The 24,046-nt window shown below is 40.9% G+C and overlaps 4 protein-coding genes across 4 annotated transcripts in view; 1 reads left to right on the top strand and 3 right to left on the bottom strand.

Annotated features, from left to right (window-relative positions):
* Positions 1-15,741, top strand: part of cyfip1 (cytoplasmic FMR1 interacting protein 1) — a 28,763-nt gene extending 13,022 nt beyond the window's left edge. Inside the window, exons 15-31 of the mRNA XM_062424969.1 lie at positions 376-523; positions 1,580-1,733; positions 1,827-1,983; positions 3,319-3,415; positions 3,572-3,648; positions 4,351-4,459; positions 4,562-4,681; positions 4,823-5,022; positions 6,889-6,976; positions 11,344-11,487; positions 11,729-11,819; positions 12,447-12,577; positions 12,790-12,862; positions 13,542-13,636; positions 13,753-13,991; positions 14,086-14,233; positions 14,865-15,741. Coding sequence (XP_062280953.1) covers positions 376-523; positions 1,580-1,733; positions 1,827-1,983; positions 3,319-3,415; positions 3,572-3,648; positions 4,351-4,459; positions 4,562-4,681; positions 4,823-5,022; positions 6,889-6,976; positions 11,344-11,487; positions 11,729-11,819; positions 12,447-12,577; positions 12,790-12,862; positions 13,542-13,636; positions 13,753-13,991; positions 14,086-14,233; positions 14,865-15,029 — 2,236 coding nt within the window. The 3' untranslated portion in view covers positions 15,030-15,741. The remainder of the gene's footprint in view (positions 1-375; positions 524-1,579; positions 1,734-1,826; positions 1,984-3,318; positions 3,416-3,571; positions 3,649-4,350; positions 4,460-4,561; positions 4,682-4,822; positions 5,023-6,888; positions 6,977-11,343; positions 11,488-11,728; positions 11,820-12,446; positions 12,578-12,789; positions 12,863-13,541; positions 13,637-13,752; positions 13,992-14,085; positions 14,234-14,864) is intronic.
* LOC133985353 (fibronectin type III domain-containing protein 9) lies at positions 7,520-8,605 on the bottom strand. The gene has a single exon (XM_062424971.1). It carries the CDS (start codon positions 8,204-8,206, stop codon positions 7,559-7,561), a length of 648 nt encoding a protein of 215 aa, XP_062280955.1. The 5' UTR covers positions 8,207-8,605; the 3' UTR covers positions 7,520-7,558.
* Positions 15,475-19,379, bottom strand: nipa2 (NIPA magnesium transporter 2). Its single transcript, XM_062424970.1, has 6 exons — positions 19,212-19,379; positions 18,276-18,506; positions 17,699-17,755; positions 17,240-17,330; positions 16,952-17,112; positions 15,475-16,710 (listed from the first exon to the last, which is right to left on the bottom strand). Exons 2-6 carry the CDS (start codon positions 18,412-18,414, stop codon positions 16,061-16,063), a joined length of 1,098 nt encoding a protein of 365 aa, XP_062280954.1. The 5' UTR covers positions 18,415-18,506; positions 19,212-19,379; the 3' UTR covers positions 15,475-16,060.
* A 123-nt stretch (positions 19,380-19,502) lies between these two features.
* On the bottom strand, positions 19,503-23,086 carry nipa1 (NIPA magnesium transporter 1). Its single transcript, XM_062424390.1, has 5 exons — positions 22,954-23,086; positions 22,745-22,792; positions 22,492-22,582; positions 21,634-21,794; positions 19,503-21,415 (listed from the first exon to the last, which is right to left on the bottom strand). Exons 1-5 carry the CDS (start codon positions 23,084-23,086, stop codon positions 20,907-20,909), a joined length of 942 nt encoding a protein of 313 aa, XP_062280374.1. The 3' UTR covers positions 19,503-20,906.
* Positions 23,087-24,046: the final 960 nt, after the last annotated feature.

Below are 24,046 nucleotides of genomic sequence, written 5' to 3'. Positions count from 1 at the left end.
GTGTTGTCAAAACCATATTTACTGTAAACATGTTTGACACTGTTTGTTGATTGTAAATGTGATTGTGAATATGTTTTCCTGCAGATTTCCTCGATAGTTCTAGTACACTGCTGTGCAGCTGTTCCCCAGGAAATCTCTGTAGTGTATAATAGATCGAACCCTACTGAGCTGCTTAGGCCTTGCAGCAAGGCTTTCATCTTCTTCATACTTCTTCCCTTTCATTATTCACCATTGAAGCTGAATGCAACCGTCTGTGTGTGTGTGTGTAGTTGTTTGTGCTTGTACGCAAACCCCCAAGCCAATGTTTGACAACCCCACTGCCCTATTTCTGCTCATAATACTACGCTCCTAACCATATTTGTTATCTCACTCCAGCGTCCTCCAGGCCATCCGAAAGACGATCTGTGACTGGGAGGCGGGCCGCGAGCCGCACAACGATCCTGCCCTCCGCGGGGAAAAAGATCCCAAGGGTGGTTTCGACATCAAGGTTCCTCGTCGCGCCGTGGGGCCGTCCAGCACACAGGTGTCACCCTCTTGCCTCTCATTCTCTACCCCCCGACTCCCATTATCATTCCTCCCGTTATCCTTTCCCGCACCCCCCCTCTAGAGGTCTTACACACCGTGACCCGAGCAGCTGCCAGTCAACACTAATCGGGCTTATGAAGCTCACAGCGCCCCCGTAGCACACCTGATTTGAGCTCAGGTCTTCCGACGTGTCATGTCGAAGCCGAATCACCTCTGGATAGTGGGGCAGGGGGAGATAATACGAGCTCATAAGGTCTCAGGCATGGCTGCGATGCCTCATAAACCAGCCTGTTTTGTATTCTGCATTTCTCTCTCTTCACATCATAGATCTGTAGTGTTATATAGCCTTTCCTCTCAGAGCTTGTCCCTAAATCCCTCTAATGAAACACATACAAGCACAATTCTGAATAGTAATCATCGGCACAATTTTGTTATATATTCACACATGTTGTCATTTTGTTGTAGCATACCTTATGTTGCATGAACCAACCAGATTTATCCGCTTAGTGCTCGGTTCCAAGAACTAATCTTGTTTTCAGGTGCAGGACTATAAAGCCCAACTCCACAATCACCCTCTGTGTGTATCTACATTGAACAGTTTTTAAACCCCAGTAGTTTTCAGTAGTAAATGATAGGGATTATGAAAATGGGTCTAAGAAAATGTTCCCCGCTGAGGTGAAGTCAAAGCTTATTTTGAGTTAAATGTAAAAATGGACTACAGACTCCCTGCAGATGCATGTGTGCTGTTGTGGTTAGACCAGGAAAAAGAAAAACACAAGGAGACATTTCACATTCCTGGTAAATATTCAGGTAGATTTTAACGTGTAGGTTTTTTAAAATTAGATAATATTCTGTAGGTAGCAACATGGAGAAGGTCTTTTATACAAGCCACCCACCTATAAGATTAGAACTGGTATTTGAAGGATCTGTGATGTGGCTCGTAAAACCTCCGCTGTGCTACCATTTATAAGATTTCAGTCTCCTTGTGGCTCTTTTAAAGCAAACATAATCACCTACCTGGCTTTAATTTGTGCCGCTTTCATTTTACGTGCAGCTCTACATGGTGAGGACTATGCTGGAGTCTCTCATCGCTGATAAAAGTGGCTCTAAGAAGACTTTGCGCAGCAGTCTTGAAGGCCCCACCATCGTGGACATTGAGAGGTTTCACCGCGAGTCCTTCTTTTACACCCATCTGTTAAACTTCAGCGGTAAGGGGGAAATCTCTAGGAACCTTTTGTTCAACGGCTGCGTGATGTTAACTCTTTTAATAAAACCTGTGTCTCTCCACATCTTCCATGCAGAAACCTTGCAGCAATGTTGTGACCTCTCCCAGCTCTGGTTCAGGGAGTTCTTCCTGGAGCTCACCATGGGCCGCAGGATCCAGTTCCCCATTGAGATGTCCATGCCCTGGATCCTCACCGACCACATCCTAGAGACCAAGGAAGCTTCCATGATGGAGTACGGAAATCATCTTTTTATCTTTTTTCGTTGCAGGGACTGCGTGGGAAACATTATTTTTCTATTGCTCCCAACTGCTTCACACTTCTAACAAATTTAAGATTTTCATCGGGGGCTGCACAGTTAATTAAAATAAGATTACAGTGTTTGATCTTGTATTAGCTTAGAGATCCACTGCATCAAGATAAATTCTCCTAATTTCTCTTTAAGCAGCATCGACTAATAAAATGTGCATTACTCCATGTGACAAATTGCACAGGACAAAGAAAAGTTGTAAAAATGCAGCAATGGTGAGGAAGAACAAATACAGTACATTCCTCCACCCCCAGTTCTGAGAAAAACACTGAGCCTGTACTGTAAAAAGTGGGAAACAGATTAAAAGACGAGACGACGAGAGGCAAACGCAGCTGCTTAAAACTTATACAACCAACTGAAATGTCACAAAAAGTCCAATATTGTCACAATTATCTTGAGTGAGTCATCCACCTAGCACTGTTAAGCTAGATGGATGCGTGGAGCGTCTCCCGTCTCCAGACCCTGGTCGTTTAAAGTTCACTGTTGTCTGTCTGAGAAACTGTTGTCTAACTTTGAAATAATGAGACTTTTTGATACAGTGAAATAGCAACTACAGGATTTAAAAATGCCAGTGTCAGGAAATGGCACCACTAGCTTGTTTTCTCTATGAAACCAACAAAAATGTAGAGTGTCGTTTAAAGTTTGGGTGAGCAATGATGCCAAATTTAGTGCTTCAAACTTCAGTGCTTGTTTCTTCTTACCTTATATTTTCAAACAGGCCCCCTGGTAAAATCTTAAAATTAGAGATAAACCATAACACACAAACTGTCAGGAATTAAAACATTAGCTTTAATTTACCCTAAATTGCTAAAAAATAAATGAATCTGTATTTTACCCATGTAGATATTTGACTTATGATTCATGGAACCAAATTAACTTTAGATTTATGTCCTAATATCCTTGTCAGCTGTACAGTACATGGGAACAGTTGAGTTCTGCTAATATGTGAACTACATTAACAGAGAAGCTGTGCACTCACGTCCTTTATTTTAATTAAGTTTTCCATTTCTGTGCTCGCTCACATCTGAAAAGACTTTTAAAAAAATGAGTCATCAAGACAGGGAGTATTTGTATGACAGTTATAATTGTGTTTTTACCCAGCTCCAAATAAAGAGGCCTCGCTGTCTCCATCCATTAGCTTTCCATCTTTTTAACAAGTTGCTATGTTCCAATCTCAGCCTGTGTTTTTTTCTTCTTCACACCCGAATGCAAATGAAAATCTGTTGGTATTAATTTTCTTTTTTCTTGAATGTCTTCCAGGTACGTGCTGTATCCTCTGGATTTATATAATGACAGTGCACACTACGCCCTGACCAAGTTCAGGAAGCAGTTCCTCTATGATGAAATAGAAGCTGAGGTAGGTTCAAATATTTGGTGTTAACATGAGTGTCACTTGTCCATAGTATCTCCTATTATGTCAGTCATTTCTTAGTTAGGTAACTGTTAATATAATTCCAAAAAGCTTTGTTGGTGTGTGTGTATGTGAAGTTAATTTGAACTTTGGTTATTTCAGGTGAACTTGTGCTTTGATCAGTTTGTCTACAAGCTGGCTGATCAAATATTTGCCTACTACAAGATTCTAGCAGGAAGGTAGGTGAAAATCCATTTGTACCTTTTCCCTTCATACTGTAGCATTAGCGTGGATGTGGTGGATTGCATGAGTTTTAAGGCACTGATTCCCAACCATGGTTAGTTGTGCCCCAGTGGGTACTTATACACTTTCTTTAGGGTATGTGGAAAGATGGAAAGTGGATCAGTTTTACTAATCTTTTTTAATTTAAATGTATTTGTATTTAGGTGAGAATAACTACCCAAAACTGAGAGTGCATAGAAGCAAAGAAATAGAATTAGTTAGCTAAAAGTAATCAGAATTAATAGTTAACTAAAAGAGGAAATAATTAAACAGCTGAAATAGCTAGCTAGAAGTAAAGCATACAGTGTTTAAATAAGTAATAAAAGGTAATGGATCAACAGGTGAAATAGCTAAAACTAATGTATAAATGGTTGCAATATTCATATTTGTCACATGTGGTAGAAGTATGAAAGAAATTAATTCTATGAGAAAATATTGCAAGAGTATCCACTTTTTGCAGTGTTACTGTTGAAATCAACTGAAATTAACACATTAGGGACATGTATTTGATTGTGGTGGGGGGTAAAATTACACAAAAAACATTGGGAACCATGATTGTAATGTGCTTCATTCAGAAATAAATATGTGTTTAAAATGCACATTGGCACTTCTACTACACCCTGTATGTGACTCTTCCTGTGTTCATTTTAATCCCTCAGTCTTCTGCTTGACAAACGTCTGAGAACCGACTGCAAGAACCAAGGAGCCAACATTCCCTGGCCGGCCTCCAACCGCTATGAGACTCTACTGAAGCAGAGACATGTCCAGGTATTTACCAATCATACTCATATATTGTACCTCTCTCTACTCCTACCTGTATTATTTTGGCGTAATGTTGTCTATGCCTGTCTAACTGGTTGTGCACTTCAGCTTCTAGGCCGCTCCATTGATCTGAACAGACTCATCACTCAGAGGGTTTCAGCTGCCCTTTACAAGTCTCTAGAGCTGGCCATCAATCGCTTTGAGAGTGAGGACCTCACTTCAATTATGGTATGTTCATTTTAGTCTTATAAACAACATTATCTTTTATTCCATCAGTATTTTTGTGTTTGCTACTATCATTTATTCATGTGTGTTCCTAGAGGCAGACTTGTGTTTTTGACTATTGTCATGTCTCTTTCTTGGTTAAAGGAACTAGAAGGTCTCTTAGACATCAACAGATTGACGCACAAGCTACTCAGTAAGTTCTTGACCCTGGACAGCTTAGACGCCATGTTCCGCGAGGCCAACCACAACGTGTCAGCCCCGTATGGACGGATAACACTGCACGTCTTCTGGGAACTCAACTATGATTTCTTGCCCAACTATTGCTACAACGGCTCCACCAACAGGTTTGAACCACTGTCTGAGTCGCATTACACTGTTGGAGTTATACTATGCCTATCACACTATATCTATCATAATAATATCATAGTGTCTATCATAATTACCAATAGCCCTAGCTTACTTTATTTGCTTATATTGTCCAACCAACACTAGTAAAATATTTGGGGTACTTTTGCTTTGAAAATGACTTATTTTGTTAATTGTCAAAATTGTTGCCTATTATTTCTGTCAATCAACTAATCAATTGATTGTCTTTTCTCGAAAGAGCTTGTTGTTTCCTGAGCTGCCATGTACAGTGAGGGTCAGCAGGGGTCCAATAGCACATTTTAACCAGGGACCCCATAGCTATAAATAGTAGCAAACGTATTGCCCACTACATTAATCAAAACGTAATGTCCTGAGTTTTAAAATTTTGAGAGATTTCTATAAATAGCAGCAAAATAAAGCTTTGCTTGTTTTAGCCCTGATGTTATTGAAAGGTCTTCTTGTGTCAAGGTTGGACCACAGTCTAATTTATGATAAATCTCCATATACAAGTACTGTATCATCTGTTTGGCTATATGCTGCTCATATAGATATCAGATCTCTGATTGCAGTAGACAATATATGTGATAAACAGATAAAATATATTTTGAGATTCTTTGGGTGTTGTATATGCGTCAAATGTTCATTTTTAATCTGTTAATATTTTATTCTTGTATGTAAGTAAAGTTTATTTGTGTTGCACCTTTCACAGATACAAAATCACATGAATACTTAATGAAAAATCCACTACTAAAGGCAATATTAAAAAATAGCAGTGATAACAAACAGCATGGGGGTGACAAGTTAAAAGCACAGCAAATCACACAAATGAGGACGGAGACACATACACAAGAACAAGAAAAACGAATAAATAAAGGGGAGCCACTATTCAGACCGGCTAATAAAAACCCTGTCTGAATAAAACTGCTTTCATAAAGACGTCACAGGAGTCCAGGGATAGCAGCGATAATGGGAGAGTGTGCCATCATTCTTTTATAGATTTGTTTTATAGTGGGTTTGAGGGACAGCTAGTAGTTAATGTTCAGCAGACCCAAGAGCTTGATTGGGCATATAAGGAAGAAAAGGTCATCAATATACTGGGGTGTTATAGGCTAGCAGCAGTGTTTTAAGGTGGATGGGAAATTTAATTGGGAGCCAGTGCAGAGAGGATGAGATTGGCTTGATATGTGATCTTTTGTCATTTCTAGTCAGTGTCACGATAATCTTAAAGAGAGGAAATGAAAGCATGAATCATCATCTCCATCTCAACCTTGGTCACCACAGATTTTAATTTAACAATGTTCCTCAAATAGAAAAAACATGAGCATATAAGCTGACATGATTACCAAACAGGGATTGGTCATAGATGACACTTAAATTTCAAAGGTTATGCTGAACACAAACACTTAATGACCACATATACTGCTTGATGTTTGGTATAAAATTTACAGGAGCAATCATAAGAGCTTTTGTCCTGTTCGCATTTAACTGACCGTTGTCAGACGTCCAAATCTTAATAGCATCCAAACATTGATGTAAAATGGACAATTGGTGTCATCAGGTTCAAAAGAGAAATACAACGGAATATCATCGGCATAAAATAAGATCCCGCTAAAATGTGTAATAATCTGTCCAAGATTTTAGCTTTTTTGTATCTCTCCACCACTTAAACACAACACTACTGTGAGGTTATCTATAGCAGGACTGGAGAGGGAACGTTTACAAGTGTGTGTGTGTTTGTCTGGATGTGTTTTAAACCTTCTTCTGTTTCCGATCACGTGCATCATATTTTGATGTCGGTGACATTAGAGATACATGTTTGAAGACTCCTCCTCATCTGTGTTCAGGTTTGTGCGCACCATCCTGCCCTTCTCTCAGGAGTTCCAGAGAGACAAGCCGCCCAATGCTCAACCCCATTATCTGTACGGGTCAAAGGTCAGTACACTTTTATTCATCATCATCACCTACAGAGAGAACATTGTCCTTTTTTAAAGGAATTTTCTTATATTTAATGAGTGGATGATCTTTTAATGATTTCTAGTATGATTTGACTGGCAGTGTATGAACTCTCCTCTGGTAAACATTCATTGCAGATTAGTAATACATGTAATGTAGATGCTGGTGGAAAAGCATCATGGTATGGGTAACAATGTCTGAAATGTCTTGTGTGTGCAAGTAAAAGGTGGGAAAATGTAGATGTTTAAATTCAGAAACATGAATGCATATCCATGGTGCATAATAAAAAAAAAAGTCCTTCATGAGCTTCTTGTTATTTACAAGAGAAACATTCACATTCAGTGGAACAAACAAATACGGACAGGCAGACAGGATGAAGCTTTTTTTCATTCAAAACATCTCAAACATCATTGAAAACTTTGAAGTGGTTCAGCAATTTAGTTTCAAATGGAAACATTTTTATTTCTGTTAAACACAAACAGGATTTCATCAGTGGGTAAAAACACTCGACAGACAATTCGTGCACAACAATACTGTGATGATGACCTCAATCCAGTTGATTCATACTGGCTCGCTGCCAGAGAGCTTAGCAAGCGTTCTCAGCTCATGGTCCTTGGTAATTATGTGGCCGGTGGTCTGCGCTGAGAGGAGCGGCGTTTGCATGATGGCGGCGTGTTTGGCGCTGCTGTCGCCACCGCCACTGCTGCTGCCGCTGGGAGTGTAGAGCTGTCTGGATCCTGAGGTGTCTTGGCGGGCCGCGTTGGTCGCGTGGCAGCTGTCGGCAGCCTGGCTGGCGATGGAGCAGGTGTTGTGGAGACAGCCCCACAACAGGATGCCAGCGATGACCAGGAGCAAGATGCAACAGGTCAGCCAGACGCCCATTGCGAGCTCCCAGCCGGCCCTGTCGTGACCTTCGTTGCTCTCTGTCAGAGTGCTGAACACCTGGCACTGGTCCCGAACCGGATTGGCGGCCTGACATGTCACGCACAAGAAGTAGGCGGTCTGAGGGAGGAGGTTGGCCAGGTGCGTGCTGGTCTGACTGACAGGGATGCGTTCCTCGTGCATGAAAGTCTTGCGCTTGTAGCCCATCAGCAGGCTGTTCCAGTTGGGGTCGTACATGACGCTGTAGAAGGTGTCCAGGCAGCCGGGAGACGACGGCCAGCTCACTCTGGCAGAGGTGGTGGAGATATTGTAGACCGCAATCCCCATGATGTCTGTCTGTCTGCTTCTGGAGGTGTGTTATACTGAGGGAAGTGTTCCCGCAATTATTTCACTCTTTGTGTGCTCACAATGTAAACTGGGCTGGAAAGAGAGATAACACGCAGAGTCAGACAGACAGAAAAGATCATTTTAAGCACAACCATTTTTTTGTGCTTATTTCCACCCAGGCGTTTGAAGCCTCCACCTCACAATTAGTCATTAAATCAGCAGGTTTTGGTCGGGGCTGTCGTGCTTGCTTCCTGTGATTACAGACTGTTTTGACCACTTTGATTACAACACCTTTTTCTCTTATGAGGGCATACGATAAAAATAATCCAAACTCGCCTGTGGCCGAATGAAATATAAAAGCAGATTCTGTCCTATACCTCCCACTCACTGAGGATTATGTTAAACACTATTAATGAACAATGTCACGGCCACCCACCACCCCGTCCCACATCATATCAAGCAGTAAACAAGAGGCATTGACATCAGAAGATAATAAGCATTGTAGAGAGGATTATCTGGAGCAAAGTGCGGCGGTAGGAGGGACGCCACGCATACGTACAGATGTTCGGCAAATTACATAATGCAGCTCATCTGTGCTGTGAAGTCACCTGTTATGGGAAAGGTGATGATCTGCTGACCTTGAAGAGCATTATATGAAATATCTATTGAAACTTAGCTCTATAGAATATAATAGCTCAGTCCTGACCTGAAATCAAGATGTCAAGTGGTGGCAGTAGAAGCCTGGGGGGAAAACTCAACAAAAGAATAATGTTCTGAAAAGCCATCATTTGACTTTCAGAGTATTTTTCATTTACATTTTATATAATGCTGTCTGGTGTAAAATACATGACTCTTTAAGTGCTCATGTTGCCTCCTCCCGTATGAAGTAATGCAGGGTGGGTGTGGTGCACATTAGAAACAAGGCAAAGTAAATGGTGTAGTTAAGTGCTGTTTTTGCCCAACAGGGTTTTCTAATTAAGCCATCATGGAAATTACCAAAGCAGACACAGATAGTATCACAAGAAGATAATAAGTCCATTGTAGAATTATTAAATTAAATCAAAACAGAGCTTACATGTGATTTATAAAGCACAAGTCACTTCAGATGTATTTCTATTTTATTCCAACTATTAAATCCAGTAAATGCATCCTTCCACAGTTTTTTTTTCTTTTTCTGTTGCATCAGCTGTAACCCGTAGCAACAAAACAGATGTGAGTTTATGGTAATAAGCCATGTTAAGATAGTCACTCGAAGTCACCCATTCAAAGCACGATTCGGAAGGAAGACTTACCGGGGAAAACGGCGCTGGCACGTGTTGAACATACCAATCTGTTGTGCCTGTGGTTGTTGAGATTATCCTGCACTCCAGCTACTCACTCATATTAGCATCTACTCCACTGTCATTGTATGAGCTGCTCTGATGCCAGATGCTGCTGCTGCTGCCGTGTAGGTTTTCAACCTCAGGACTGGACTGGAGATCGTTGTGTCCTCGTCTACGCTGCTGCCACACTAGTGGGAGTGCTGCTGGATTACGGCAGCAACTTCAACTCCCTGCCGACAGGGGAGAGAGGGAGCTGAAATCTCCTGCTGTGAATGTTAGGAAAGAAACAGTTCACCATCAAAATGGCTTATTATTTATCAGTTGTTTTTTTTTTAAATAAATAATATTAATCTGAAATACCTTGCTGTTTCATCCAGTGAGACTAATTATTCATATACCCTTGAGCAACACTTTGGAGAAGGCAGTGGTATCTTGAAAACTATTGACACAGAGCCTCTTGTGTCAGTGGAAGAGGGAGCTGAAATTTAGTTTGTCCATCTGTCAAAACATTTGGTTCAGAGCAAAATCTCTCAACAACTGCTGGCCAGATTATTGTGACATTTACTGTGGGATATTTATGGTTCCCAGAGGGGGAGTTTCTGGTGATCCCCTCACACTGACATTACCAGAAATGTCCAAAATCTCACAGAATGCTGTGAAATGTCAGTGAAATGTTCTCTGACACTTTGTGAGTTTTCCTCTTGAGCCTCCTTCAGGCCAAAATCCCAGTTTTGAACACTAGATATCTCATGATGATCTACCATGGATGTTACCATTAATTGAAAGTGATTAACCTATTTTTATTGAGGATCTCATGTTAGGACTCTGGCTACGTTAGTCAGTGAGCTGGTCAGTCGTTCTACCACTTTGGTCCTGACTGAAATATCTCAACAACTATTGGATGGATTGCCGTGAAATTTTGTACAGACATTCATAGTCACCAGAGGATGAATTTTACCAACCTCCGGCCTTCTACTCCTTTGTTTATGACCAAACAACTGGAAATGTGATGTCACTCCCATCAGCCTTAGCTGTGCTTTTGTGTTAAGGGTTAATTAGCAAATGTTAACTTGCTAACAAACCAAACTAAGATGGTGAATATGATAAACATTACTTAAACATTGTACCTCCTAAACCTCAGCATGTTAGCATCATCATTGGCTGTAGACTCCCTCCAGAGCCTCAGAGGATGTTTGGCAACCGTTTTTAGGGAGTGGTACTTCATGTGATGAATAAAGCTGAACTTCATGTATACAATGTAAAAATAGGCCTTTTTAAACTCTGTTAGCTTTTCTCTAGCACCACCCCAAGGTCAAAACTCTCATTTTGCACCCAAAAATGTTTCATAAACCACTATCATACCACTAACATGATTTACCCATTTTTTAATAAATTGTCTCACTTAGCAGAATATTGACACTAGTGCTAAGAATTACAAAATGATCTGTGTATCTGTGTTACACTTACATATTGTGTTTGATTTCCCAAACATAGAATGTGTTTTGTTGTGTTTGGGGATGATAAAGTGTTAAAAGTCTTCACTGACAAAGTGACTCATCCCTGCTGTAGACGTTAATATGCCCACGGGGCTGAATTTACCTTTAGAACCCATCTGGTCATCAGGGAGAGGAGAGTAGTGAGCAGGGGCTTGAATAGAAAAACACAATCTATTTTTTTGTTTTTTAAATACTCATCCTCATTCCCTGATGCATCACAGATGATTGAAGGTCACAATGTTTATTCAAGTGATGAAATAAGTGCCGATGCTCTAAATTGAATCATGTCTTGTCGTCGCTTCTCCTCCTCTGAATGTAGACCTTGAACCTGGCGTACAGCAGCATATATAGCTCGTACAGAAACTTCGTGGGCCCCCCGCACATAAAGGTCATGTGCAGGCTTCTGGGTTACCAGGGCATCGCCGTGGTGATGGAGGAACTGCTGAAGGTCGTCAAAAGCCTGGTGAGTGGGACTTTAATGGGTGACGTCGTGTGGAAGGCATAATTGGGGTAGCTGTTGCAGAACTGAGGACGTCACTGCTAGGAGGGGTTTAAAAGAAGAGTTTCTTAGTTGTGAATGAGAGTGATGTCATGGGAAGCTGAATGAAAAGTAGAAAAATGTGAACTTTTGTCACCTTGGTTAGTTTATGGCTTCAATGATTAGTCATATCACTTCTGGTTAACGCTTTCCTTCTCATGTGTAGCTTCAGGGAACTATAATGCAGTATGTGAAGACCCTGATGGAGGTGATGCCCAAGATCTGCCGACTTCCCCGCCACGAATACGGCTCCCCAGGTTAGTGGAAATGTGACGTCTGCATCAGTTTATTGATCTAATTTGAATTTAAAGGATCTTCTCTTTTATTTTATTTATATAAGTTATTATCAGCACCTGATTGCATTGCGTTAGATTTCCCGGAAGAAATGAAAACATTTATTTCGATCTCACATCTGTGAACTACAGCAAAGTTCCTAAAAAAACTACAAAAATGTGCCACATTGGATGCTGTGAGCCAGGAGGAAGCACCACTCCAGTTAAAAGCAACCAGCTGTGCAGCCACTGAGCAAGATATTTTAATTGAAGCTTTTCAGCAAATAAAGTGGCGTCAAATCTCCCTGAAGTAGTAGAACAAATACCAATGTTTTATACTTGCTTAGCTCAATTTGTTCCTATTCAGCTTTTTCTAAATCAAATGCAGGAGAACAGTTAGGATTAGTTTCACTGAGCGCCTTCATTTTACACAGAGCTGACGTCCAAGAAAATTAGCCGCTCTGCCACCTCAGCAGTCCGTGTTTTTATTAACTGGATAGGTTATGCCGGGTCCGCTGCTGTGACGATGGACATTTGAAGGCGATTAAACTGTGCGACTCAAAAATGAAATGAGGTGTAAGATTTGATAATTGGGGCTGTATTTGCTTTCAGGTATCTTGGAGTTCTTCCACCACCAGCTGAAGGACATTGTCGAGTACGCCGAGCTCAAGACGGTGTGTTTCCAGAACCTGAGGGAAGTTGGAAACGCCCTCCTCTTCTGTCTGCTGAGCGAGCAGAGTCTGGTACGCTTCACAGCCCAGACACACCTTGTTGAGATTATACCTGTAGATTAGTAGTAACAAATACGTCTTTGTCATCATGTGTGTAATATTGAATTTAATGCGTTTATAAGTATCATCCTCAGTCAAGCTGTTAAATCACATCCATGGTATAATCATTATGCATCTGATATTAATGAGGATAGATTATAACTTCTGCTGTATTTTCCTCCCAGTCACAGGAAGAAGTTTGTGATTTGCTGCATGCCGCACCCTTCCAGAACATTCTTCCCAGAGTTCATGTCAAAGGTAAATACAAGAAAAACATTATTATGCAGTTATATTTGAACCTTTGAATTCAAGGTGTTAGTTCATATATATATTCTATTATAGAACGTCAAAAAATCCTCCAAAATGTAATGTGAAAAGTTAGTGTCCATGGCAGGTATTCTACAAATCATACAGTTCAACACAGCACAGTTTTTAGATGAGAGTAGTAAATCAGGTGATTGCAGACACAGCCCAAAATCAACTTTCTGTCTTCTCTGCCCTGTTTGTGAATAACAACTAATGTTATTGGTTCATACAGAGGGTGTATATCTTAACAAAACAAGATAGAATATATGCTTTCACAGTTAGAAAAGACTTTTCTAAAACAGCTGGTCGTTGTAGTTTGTAGCAAATGTTACACAAACAGGAGTAGGTGGTTCATTTATTCGGGACTATTTTCAGCTGCGGATTAATACCAGCAGTGCCCATGTTAATGGTGTCGATGAGTGCAAACCTGTGGTGCACTGATGTGTTTTAAATAGTTTTGGGACAACAGTGCAGCTCTATAACACAGAGGACACTTTAAATGTATTTTTGGTTTTGGTCTTTTTTTTTTAGGGTATTTGTTGACAAAATATAGAATTTTATATACATATATATATAAATAAAAGAATATCACCAGACTCATCCCTTTATATTTGTCTTCTCTGTAATGCAGAGGGGGAGCGCCTTGATGCCAAGATGAAGCGCTTGGAAGCCAAATACACAGCGTTGCATCTGGTTCCACTGATTGAGCGCCTGGGCACTCCACAGGTATGACCTGTCCAAATATGTCAGGAGAGGACGCTGTCAACACAAGTAGAAGATACTAATAAAGTAAGGTGCTCAGTATTTGTGACTTAAATCCTCCTGCTTCACTTTCCTCTCAGCAAATCGCCATCGCTCGTGAGGGAGACCTCCTAACCAAAGAGAGGCTGTGCTGCGGTTTGTCCATGTTCGAGGTCATCCTCACACGTGTGCGCGGCTTCCTCGAGGACCCCATCTGGCGCGGCCCTCTTCCCAGCAACGGCGTGATGCACGTCGATGAGTGCGTGGAGTTCCACCGTCTCTGGAGCGCCATGCAGTTTGTGTACTGCATCCCAGTAGGAGCCCACGAGTTCACAGTGGAGTGAGTACAGCAGAGAATCGCAGACTTTTCACCACATGTGATTTGTCAGCGCCACATCTTTTATTCACACCATCTTTTTTTTTTTCTTCCCCAGGCAATGCTTCGGAGACGGCCTCCACTGGGCGGGCTGTATGATCATCGCTCTCCTGGGACAGCAGAGGCGCTTCGACATCCTCGACTTCAGCTACCACCTTCTCAAAGTGCAGAAGCACGACGGCAAGGACGAGGTCATCAAGAGCGTGGTGAGTTGGGAGAGGCGATGGAACATCAACGCCGACACACAATCTGTAAAACGGCACCTCATCGGGCGAAATGCTTGACGTGTCACAGCTGTTGTCTAATTCCTCCTATTTAATATCACGGAGCAGAGAGGCAACAGAGCATGTCAGTTTTCTCCCAACCCATGACTGTGATAACCCTGTTTATTCCGGTCATGACAGGATTATCAGTCTTACTAAGTCACACTTCCTTCTACTTTTGCCTTCATTTCATGTTTTTCCACTTAAAATTGAAACTAGAGTGTTTCTCACTTCGTATCAGCTGTATCACTTTATTTTGAACCATTCCGTTCAGTATATCGTAGCATATTTGTTGCCGTGACATGAATCTGATAAACAAGTGCTTATTTATAGACTACTTGTATCTCTTCTAGCTGAGAGTTAGAGGATAGATGCTAAACATGACGCTGAGAGCGGTATCAATCTTCTCATTTAATTCAAAGCAAGAAAGCGAATGTGTACTTTGTAAAATGTTAAACTACTTCTTAAAAGCCCAGAATCCATAAAAAGTTACCACATATAACGCTGACCACCCTTTAAAAATAACTTTAGTACATTTAAATGACAAAACCTTTATGCTCCGTTTCCCTTTTAGCCACTGAAGAAGATGGTTGACAGAATCCGCAAATTCCAAGTCCTCAACAATGAGATTTTCGCCATCCTGAACAAGTACCTGAAGTCTGGAGACGGAGAGAACATGCCGGTGGAACACGTCCGATGCTTCCAGCCACCGATACACCAGTCGCTCGCCAGCAGCTGAGGCGCCTCAGCGCGCCGTCGACACCGCGGACCAGTTTAAGTTCCAAAACACTGTCAGCATTACCAGACTATCCACAAATATTCCCATTCATTTACTTTTAGGTCTTTTAGTAGCAAATGACCATTAAATGTGAGGAAGTTGGGCCACTTTTTTTTTGTCAGAATAAATTGTTTTTGTATTCACTTGTGCCTTATCAGAAATGAATAGATATTTTCCCCCTTTTTTTGATGAACTATTCTTTGTTTTATACTTGCAGAAAGATATAGATCAGGGAGGGGAAATTAGTTTTTATCAGATAAATATTTAAAGGGTTTGCAGTGGTGGAAGATTAAGGGTGAACAGTGACCTATTTTAAGTGGGGGGTGAAGGTAAATTTGTATTTTCTATATTGTTAAAACATGCATGCTAAAACATTTTAAAAAGAAATTGAAATGTAACAAGCTCATACTCGTGTTAAGCATTTATTCACTGTGCCTTGTGTTTTCGAATGTTTTAATCATTTTAATTCAATAAATATGAAACAAATCTGTGGGTTCATCTCGAGAGCTTTTCATGTTAACGCCACATAAAAAAAGTTCGCAATGACCTCCAACAAAAATAGTTGTTACTTTCAAGTATCACGAGAATCCAAATTATAGTGACAGTCCTTTTTAAATGTTGTCATTTTTAGCAGGACTTCATATAGAATATATATATTAAAACCTTTGATTTATAGAAAGTAAGTCAGTGCATGGATATGCATGTACATATAACAAAACATTTCTTTAAAAAAAAACAAACCCAAAACATATTTACAGCGCTACAGAGGAATGAAATTAAGGTTTAAACTAAGTGAATATGAGCAGGTCATATTCTGAGAAAAGTAAGGCAAATTAAAACATTAAGTACAATCCACTGGTCTGTCCGAGTCACTTCCCCCTCACAGGTGATTGTCTTATTGTTTCATACACCATGCCTATAACAATGCCATGGCTGGTGAGTCAGAAGGAGGCTGTTTTGTTAGTGGCCTGCAAAAAGTTTCCAACATCATCCTATGATGATGTCATCGCCCCGTTTCTTCTGGAGACGTTATCGAAAGGCAAGCCCATTTCTCTGTCCTCCATGCCCTCGCTGGACTCATTATGTAGTAGTTCGTAGGTACTGTGGGATGCCATGCCGTTGGCCGCGGGAAACGCCCGATCATCCTTCCTCATGGACACAGCGAGCGTAGCCAAGCTGACGCTAATGTCTTTGAAGGCGTGGAGCAGGAAGATGCCCACGATGATTGTAAGGAAGCCACTGAGGGTGCCGATCACGTCGTCCGTGCCCATGTGCTCCCACTCCTTGAACAGGATGGCCGAGCAAGTGAGCACGGACGTGGTGAAGAACACGTAGTAGATGGGGGTCACCAGGGACGTGTTGAATATGTCCAGAGCCTTGTTCAAGTAGTTGATCTGAGTGCTCACGCAGGCAATCAGACCCAACAGCAGGATCCACGCCAACGGGTTTTGCACTACGTTTTCCCCGGCGATCGCTTCCTTGATGGCGATGCCCAGTCCTTTGACGCAGGATACTGATAGTGCCCCAATCACTGAGCAGATTGTGATGTACACGAGGATATTGGTTTGACCGTGGCGGGGACCCACAACAAAAATAAAGATGAGGGCCACGATGATGACAAGTGTGGCAAAAACGAAAAACCCTAGGAGAAAAAAAAGGGAGGATGCAAGTGTCAAACTGGGCTTCACATGAATTTAAAAGAATAAAATATGAACTTAGTGGTAATGTTTGGGCTTAAATCAAACAAAACAGGGAGCACTCTAATATGGAATAGCTCTACTTTATGTATTTCACTTCCAACTTTTAATACTTTAAATTATACATTTTGGCTCAGAAAGGAAAAGTTACAGGGCAGGATCTCTGATGTATATCTTGTTGTTTACCTGGGTCGACCAGCTTTTTGGCCATATGCTCGAGGCTGGTGATCTCTTCTTCTTTTGGAGCGTGAATTACCATGGTGGTGGAGCCTAGGATGCTGAGTAGGCAGCCGAGCTTCCCGTGCAGGTTTAACCGCTCAGTCAGGAAGTACGACGACAGCACGGCGCTGCGAAAAACACACATTTACACTCTCGTCAGCCACAGTGACTGACTGCGCTCTGCAAATCAATACGCAAATGTGAGGAAAAACGTATGTAGGCTTAACTGCCTAGTCCACACTGAGTTATCTGTACCTGACAAGCACGCTGAGGGCTCCCAATGGAGTGACGAGAGTAGCGGGAGCAAAAGCATATGCTGCAAAGTTGGCTGCTTCCCCAGCTCCCACTAGAAAAAGGACAGAAGCCCATAAAGTTAACTGCCAAGTATAGAGAGCTTAACAATGTTGTAATGGAGGCAGACAGAGTTGCCGGTAAACACAATTTGGTCTGAGGTTTAAGTGTGTTGCAACAATGAATACAAAAGATACTCTTCAAGGTAAGCACAGGTTTGGAAATTTGCAAGTCAAAAAAAACATGGAGTCTCAGTTTAAACTGGTTGTAAGTTTTTTTTTGGATTTGTAGGTTAAATGGTTTCAACTGAATTTTAATTAACATATTTCGACTGTTCCAGTAGTGCTAGAAAACAACAATTAAGTGTAGTTTAGCTGTGAAAAACATTTATTTAATTCAACCACAATGTGTGTCATCACTTACTCGATAATAAACCAGCCCACCACAGCCATTCTTTCAAATATGCATGACCACCCTGGCCTGAGGAGCAAAGAATACATATTTAAGCACATGTGATTCGACTCATATAAACAACAACACTTGAATGTATGCAAAATCTGAATTGTGCAATCATCCTAGTTAATAATTACAAGAATGCTGAGGACTCACTCTCTCACACACACACACACACACACACACACACACACACACACACACACACACACACACACACACACACACACACACACACACACACACACACACACACACACACACACAGCAAATATGAGCAAAACTGGGCAAGCCTGAAATGTAAGGCAGGTGTGCTAATGGCTTGACTTCATTACCGACTTTTGCGTGTTGCACAAGTAGCAGGGAGTGCCTCTGCTTTACTGCCAAAATTGCACCATTTGTTATTTGCTGACAGATTAGAAGGAATGATGCACATTTGACACACACACACACACACACACACACACACACACACACACACACACACACACACACACACACACACACACACACACACACACACACACACACACACAAAGCGTATTACCTGCCCGCATTGATCCCTTCCTCGCCAACCTCAGAAGTCCTTTCTTCTTGAGGATAAAACTGCCTCCGATGAAGATGCTGGAGCTGATAGCCAACCCAAGACCAAGGTAGAAATCATACTTCCCCCTGTCCTGACCCATAGTGAGGCTGGATGTGTTTGTGCGATCTGTCACATTTACTACCAAACAGTGCAGATGCTGACCCAAAGTGCAGTTCTGGCCAGCCCTGACACCTGAGAGCAGAGAACATGAGACACAACAACAAGGCGTGCATAAGCTGCTGTAAAAAAGTCAGGAAAACACAGTTGGATCTTTCTAACACCAGTTTAAAAACTAAGCTTTTACCGTTTCCACATGTGACAGTACAAGCTGGCGAACCATAATGTAATGTGTTAGAAGAATCCATGAGTTACAGCACATGTAGGAGCTCTAACTTTCACTAGCAGCTGCTCCCGTATAAACACACAGAAGTGACTGTCGCATGATATGTCACTTGTGTGGGTGTTGTACATTTTTCCCAAACGCCTTTTGAAACTCGGTCACCTGCTCTGTCAATATATTCACATGTCAAGGCTCAGGAATTCAGGAAGTGAGGTTAATGTTAACCTACACACGCTAGGTGCGGCTAACAAGCTAGCCTGAAGCAAAAGTCGCCCTTTTGCATAGTTGTAGTTTTACAATTACCCGCCTACTACATATCAGCACACTACTCTAGACTCTTCTCAGGCAGTAGCTTCACCGTGGCTACACTGTATTATATTTCAAAAACTTTGCTAGTATCTAATTGCTAGCTACTATAACCGCTCGTTAGCCAGATTAGCTTTCCCATTAACACGGCTGGCTAGCTGGTTGGCTAGCGAAGTCAATCAGCGTTCACTAAGAATTTGAGCGTCCGGTTGTTTGCGAGGTTTGAGAAGTGGTGAATGTGGGTTAAATACCTGTTCAGCAGCTGCTTGGTTTTTTTCCCTCCCAGACGCGAAGACTCTGGTAGCAGCTGGAGGGTTGCTAATAGCTCGGCTGCTTCCTGGCTCTGAGGCTAACCATCACATAGTGCCCTCCTCATACACCCAGCACCGACTCAGCCGAACGATTGCCGCACTGCCAGCCTCCTCTTCCGCCTATTATCTGGGATGTGACCGATGAGCTGTGTGCCCTCCGCAGGCTGAACGCCAGCATGTCCACAGTTCAGATAAAAACACCGCACCTCAATGCAAAGTCGACTCATGGAGTATTTATCACAAAATTATTTATTAATTATAAATGCATGATACATTATTAAAAAAAGTAACAAAAATATGATTTAAATCTTAAATCTTAGTTTCCAGAAAAAAACCATAATGTACAGTACTGATAATAAGGATTATGACATCAAAAACAAAATGTGTAGGAATTTGCAATCACCACTTTCTCAATGATAACTGCTTTATGATAACAGATTTACAATAAATGATTCCTCTAAATTATTTACTAAAACGTTAGGACTCATAGGATTAAAATAATAAGTTTAAATTTATTATTTTAATCCTATGAGTCCTAACGTTTTAGTAAATAATTTAGAGGAATCATTTATTGTAAATCTGTTATCATAAAGCAGTTATCATTGAGAAAGTGGTGATTGCAATTCATAATTTAAAGTCAGCTCATGAGTGACAAAAGCGTAAATATAATTGAAATGATCGAGTCAATTTTTAAAGCAAAAATATGAAACATGTTCAGTTTTCAGCCTTTCAAATGTGAGGATTTTCTGCTTTTCTTAATAATTTATCAGTAAAATGAAGATATTTGGGTTGTGGTCAAAGGGTAAAATAAAAAAAAAGCATTAGTAGATCTTACTTTGGGCTCTACGAAATTACAATGGATATTTTTAGACAAGAATTTGACAAAGATCATTGGCAAAACAATCATAGATTAATTAATTAAAAAAGGACTGCGTCTCACACACTTTAGTTGGACAAAACTGTTTAAGATTTCAAGTCTGCCAAGTCACAGTCATCACTGACACATACAGTAACAGAAATTAGTGTCGACACTGTAATGGAATGGTAATAAATAACCCTTTACAGTTACCTTTTTAATCACACGCCTAAAATAAGTAGCCACGTTTAATGTCATGACGAACCAGCTGTTGTTATATCAGCCTTACAAATCTTCCCATTAGAACTAAACACCTGGTCACTGTTGATACTCATCTTCTAAACAACTCCGCCACTGAAGTGACTGCTGCTGAAATTACACTGAATAATTCAAAGGCATACTGAATAAGTCACAGTGTAGGTGTTTCTGCACTGAGGCAGTCTGGCATTGGGAGAAAGGGAAACCATTCAAGAGGTCTATAAAACCCTTGAGAGGAACACTGTCTATTTGAAATGAGTAAAAACATAAAAGTCCCCAGGCTGTATTTTAAGTGTGCTGTTAAAAAGCTCTGAGACGTCAAGCAGCAGTCTCATGATAATGGTTGACGGTTATTTGTGGGTTACAGTAACTAAGAACTAGTCCAATAGAAACTGCAATAAAATTCAAGTTAATGTTGAGTGAAACCAGTTATATAACACATTGTAACTTTGGTCATTCAAGTATAGACTGTTATAAAAAAAAAGGCACAAAAGTCATATAATTATAAAAAGGCATGTCGATCACTCTGTCTTTTCCCGTAACCCCTTCTGCTTCCAAGTAAGCGAGGCCTCCTGGGATATTCGCAGTAAAACCACCCCGACGCACACTGTTGTCAAACCACAAAGCATGGCGAGGCTGTCAGTTAAAGTAAGCGCAGTCCACTCTTTGAAGAGAAGAGCAGACGCAAGAATCACAGTGGATGTGAACGTCACGTAGTAGACGGCTTCAAACATGTTGGAGCTGAACGACTCCAGGGCTTTATTGATGAAGTAGAACTGCGTGAGGACGCTGACAGCTAGCGTTCCCAGCAAGCCCAGGAACAGAGCCAGGGCCCCGCTGCTCGGAGGCCCGTCACTGAAGATGTCTTGTGCGGCCAAGCCAAGTCCTTTGCTGCTTGGAACGGTAAAGCTTCCCAAGAGGGAACATATGGCGACATACACCATGATGTTTGATGTGCCGTGAGTTGGAGCCATCCACACAATTAGCACGATGAGCATCAGGACCACCAAGAGGGCGTAAATTACAAACACTGCAGGATGAAAATGGAGATTTTTAGTGATTTCTTCATTTATAACTTTGTTCTATTGTATGCAGTACATTCAAAAAGAAGTAAAAGCTTAGAAAAGATGTTTACTTGAATTGCACATGGGCTATTGTACTTCGAATTTCACTTCAATAATCCTAGTGGCCACATTTATCTGTTACTAGAGTAGACTAAATAGGCAAAAACAAACTTGACTTATTCACCTGGGTCCCATAGCCTCTCCTCTAGCTCCAGCCTCGATGTTACAGCCTCCGCTTTAGGGGCATGAATGATGAGCATCACGGAGCCGCAGCAGCATAACACACAGCCCAGCTTCCCCAGGATATTTAAATGCTCCTCCAAGATCCAAGAAGCAAGCACAGCCCTGTAACGCATAAAAAAAGCCTCTTTTATCAAACACACCTAAGGCAATTCATAGAGTCCCGGAAGTATTTATACAAACAGGTTTATCTCTTCACTGTGCAGGTTTCTGCTCACTGATGTGAGATGTCACAGTGACATAATGAGGTTAAAGCACTTCATGATTGCTTTCATTTTCTTCTGTATGTTTGTACTTATGTGTAGATTGTTTTTGCTTAAGTTTGTTTTTTTCTTGCTTGGTGAGTTGTATTCATATTTTTATTCTATTTTATTTTTTTAGTCTCACCTGCAGGATCCTTTTTCTTCCTGCAATGTATTATGGTTTGTCTGTCTCAAATGAATAAACTAAAACTGAAGTCATGACAACAAATAAACTAAAACTAAAGTCTAGACAAGAAAATATACAATTTTAGCTTTGCACATGGCAGTGAAATAGATTGATAATTAACCATAACTTTACAGTATTTGAAAGATTAAACCTGTCCACTCATTGTCCAACACTCAAACTGATGACAAATCACAAAAAAACCACCCCAAAATTAAATAGGAAAAAAATGTTTCAAATGCAGTGCCTGTGAGTGGCAGATACTGAATAAAATCAAAAAATATGCTGCGGTTTTTGTAATGATGTTTCTCATCTAAACAAACCATATACCACAGTGTCAAACACTTCTCCAAATCCAGTTCTGTCTTGGACTTACCCAAACAACACTCCAAGGGCTCCTAGAGGTGTCACTATCACAGCAGGGGCCACATTGTAGGCCAGGAAATTCCCAATTTGACCAACAATCACTAAATGAGATTCATAAAAAGTTGCGTCATTACATTTGATATTAAGTGCATTCAATATTTAATTAAAGGTTCATTTTAATACTGAAGGAAAGGGACGATGCAAAAAAAATAAATAAAAAACTGTGAGTATGACTCGGAGTCAACAGATGGCGCTATACTCACTGGCCACTGTGCCACTCCACCACACAGCATCTACGAGGTACGACCCTCCTGGACACAAAGTACAGAGACAATTCAGTCTGTGTGGTTTAAAAGGCTTTTCTCAACTTCATGATATAATTTGTATGCTTCTCCTACTTCCTACTACATTTCATATAAGCATTGTTTAATAAAATGTCGTGTTGGTCTTCTTATCTGCTGTTTCAGTTTACCTCTGTCTCGGGAGCGTAATATTCCCTTCTTTTGCAGCACAAATGTCGACCCGTTGATGAAACTTGATATTACAGCTATCGCTATTCCAGCAACTGGTAACGAGACGGCGCTTATGTCCGAGTCTAACGCCATTTCTGCCATTTCTGGCTTTAGTTTGTTTGGTTTAACAGCACAGAGTCAACAATCCTCAATCAATGTTTGGGTTGGGAAGTGTGGTAGTGCGCATGCGCGGTTCACACAGCACCCGGCTGCAGCCCTCATGCTTTTTTGCTTTTCTCTCCAAATGAAGTGTGTCTACAGCAAACTCCCCAGTGGTATGAGATCCAGTTTCATACACGGAGAATGATTCTTCATCTATGAAATGTTAGACTTATAGAAAAGCTTCTTTGATTATTGTCACACCCCTATATATTCATTTTAACTGATCAAATGAGACTCACTGTGAGCCCATCCCAAAGATACCACATTCAAATTTCTACTGTGGATACTATACTCTATTGTGCCATTAATGCTGGAATGCTGCCTACAGTCTTCCTCCTGACTGATGAAGCAAAAATATGCCCTTCAGCTAAAAACTAAGGACACAGGCTGAACTGTGCTGAACACACATTCTTAAATATCTCCCCTTGCTGCTGGAGTCTCTTTGGGCAAGGCACTAAATGCCCACGAACAAAGTTTTATATACAAAAGTTTTTCCAGCAGATTTGTAGAGCCTAATGGTATAGTGTCACTCTGAACCCTAACTTAACTTTAAACAACATGAACCCCAATTTAACTTTTTATCAGTGTGATAAACACTGCTTGAATTAAGTAAATGTTGAGACCAAAACCAAAAGGAAATTTTACCCTGTCATTCTGTAATGAGATAACTTCAAACATACTCTAAGCACCTGTGTGTAGCCTATATGTATGTCAGATGTTTAAGTTATTAGTTGTGTATTTGTTTCAAAAGAATGTACACATTTTGAGGCTGTATTTGTATTTTCTATTAGGTATTATTCATCAACCTTGTACTGTTTCAGAACAATAAGCACATTTTTGTTCTAGTTAAAGGTATATTATACTTGATTTGTTTATGTAAATATGGTAATA

Source organism: Scomber scombrus, chromosome 8, assembly GCF_963691925.1.
Source record: "Scomber scombrus chromosome 8, fScoSco1.1, whole genome shotgun sequence".
In the NCBI taxonomy this organism is placed as follows: domain Eukaryota; kingdom Metazoa; phylum Chordata; class Actinopteri; order Scombriformes; family Scombridae; genus Scomber; species Scomber scombrus.
The sequence above is the reverse complement of the archived record's forward strand: the minus strand, read 5'-3'. Positions and strand labels throughout refer to the sequence as shown.

What these genes read in the sequence shown, in the direction of transcription:
- LOC133985353 (XM_062424971.1), bottom strand. Translation starts at nt 8,206, where the DNA reads ATGGGGATTGCGGTCTACAATATCTCCACCACCTCTGCCAGAGTGAGC.
- nipa2 (XM_062424970.1), bottom strand. Translation starts at nt 18,414, where the DNA reads ATGGGTCAGGACAGGGGGAAGTATGATTTCTACCTTGGTCTTGGGTTG. An exon ending in GAAGGGATCAATGCGGGCAG is followed by an intron (nt 17,756 to 18,275) that starts GTAATACGCTTT and finishes TTTGCTCCTCAG; the next exon opens with GCCAGGGTGGTCATGCATAT. An exon ending in GTGGGCTGGTTTATTATCGA is followed by an intron (nt 17,331 to 17,698) that starts GTAAGTGATGAC and finishes TCCTTTTTCTAG; the next exon opens with TGGGAGCTGGGGAAGCAGCC.
- nipa1 (XM_062424390.1), bottom strand. Translation starts at nt 23,086, where the DNA reads ATGGCGTTAGACTCGGACATAAGCGCCGTCTCGTTACCAGTTGCTGGA. An exon ending in GCCCTTGGAGTGTTGTTTGG is followed by an intron (nt 21,795 to 22,491) that starts GTAAGTCCAAGA and finishes TATGCGTTACAG; the next exon opens with GGCTGTGCTTGCTTCTTGGA. An exon ending in GGAGAGGCTATGGGACCCAG is followed by an intron (nt 21,416 to 21,633) that starts GTGAATAAGTCA and finishes TTCATCCTGCAG; the next exon opens with TGTTTGTAATTTACGCCCTC.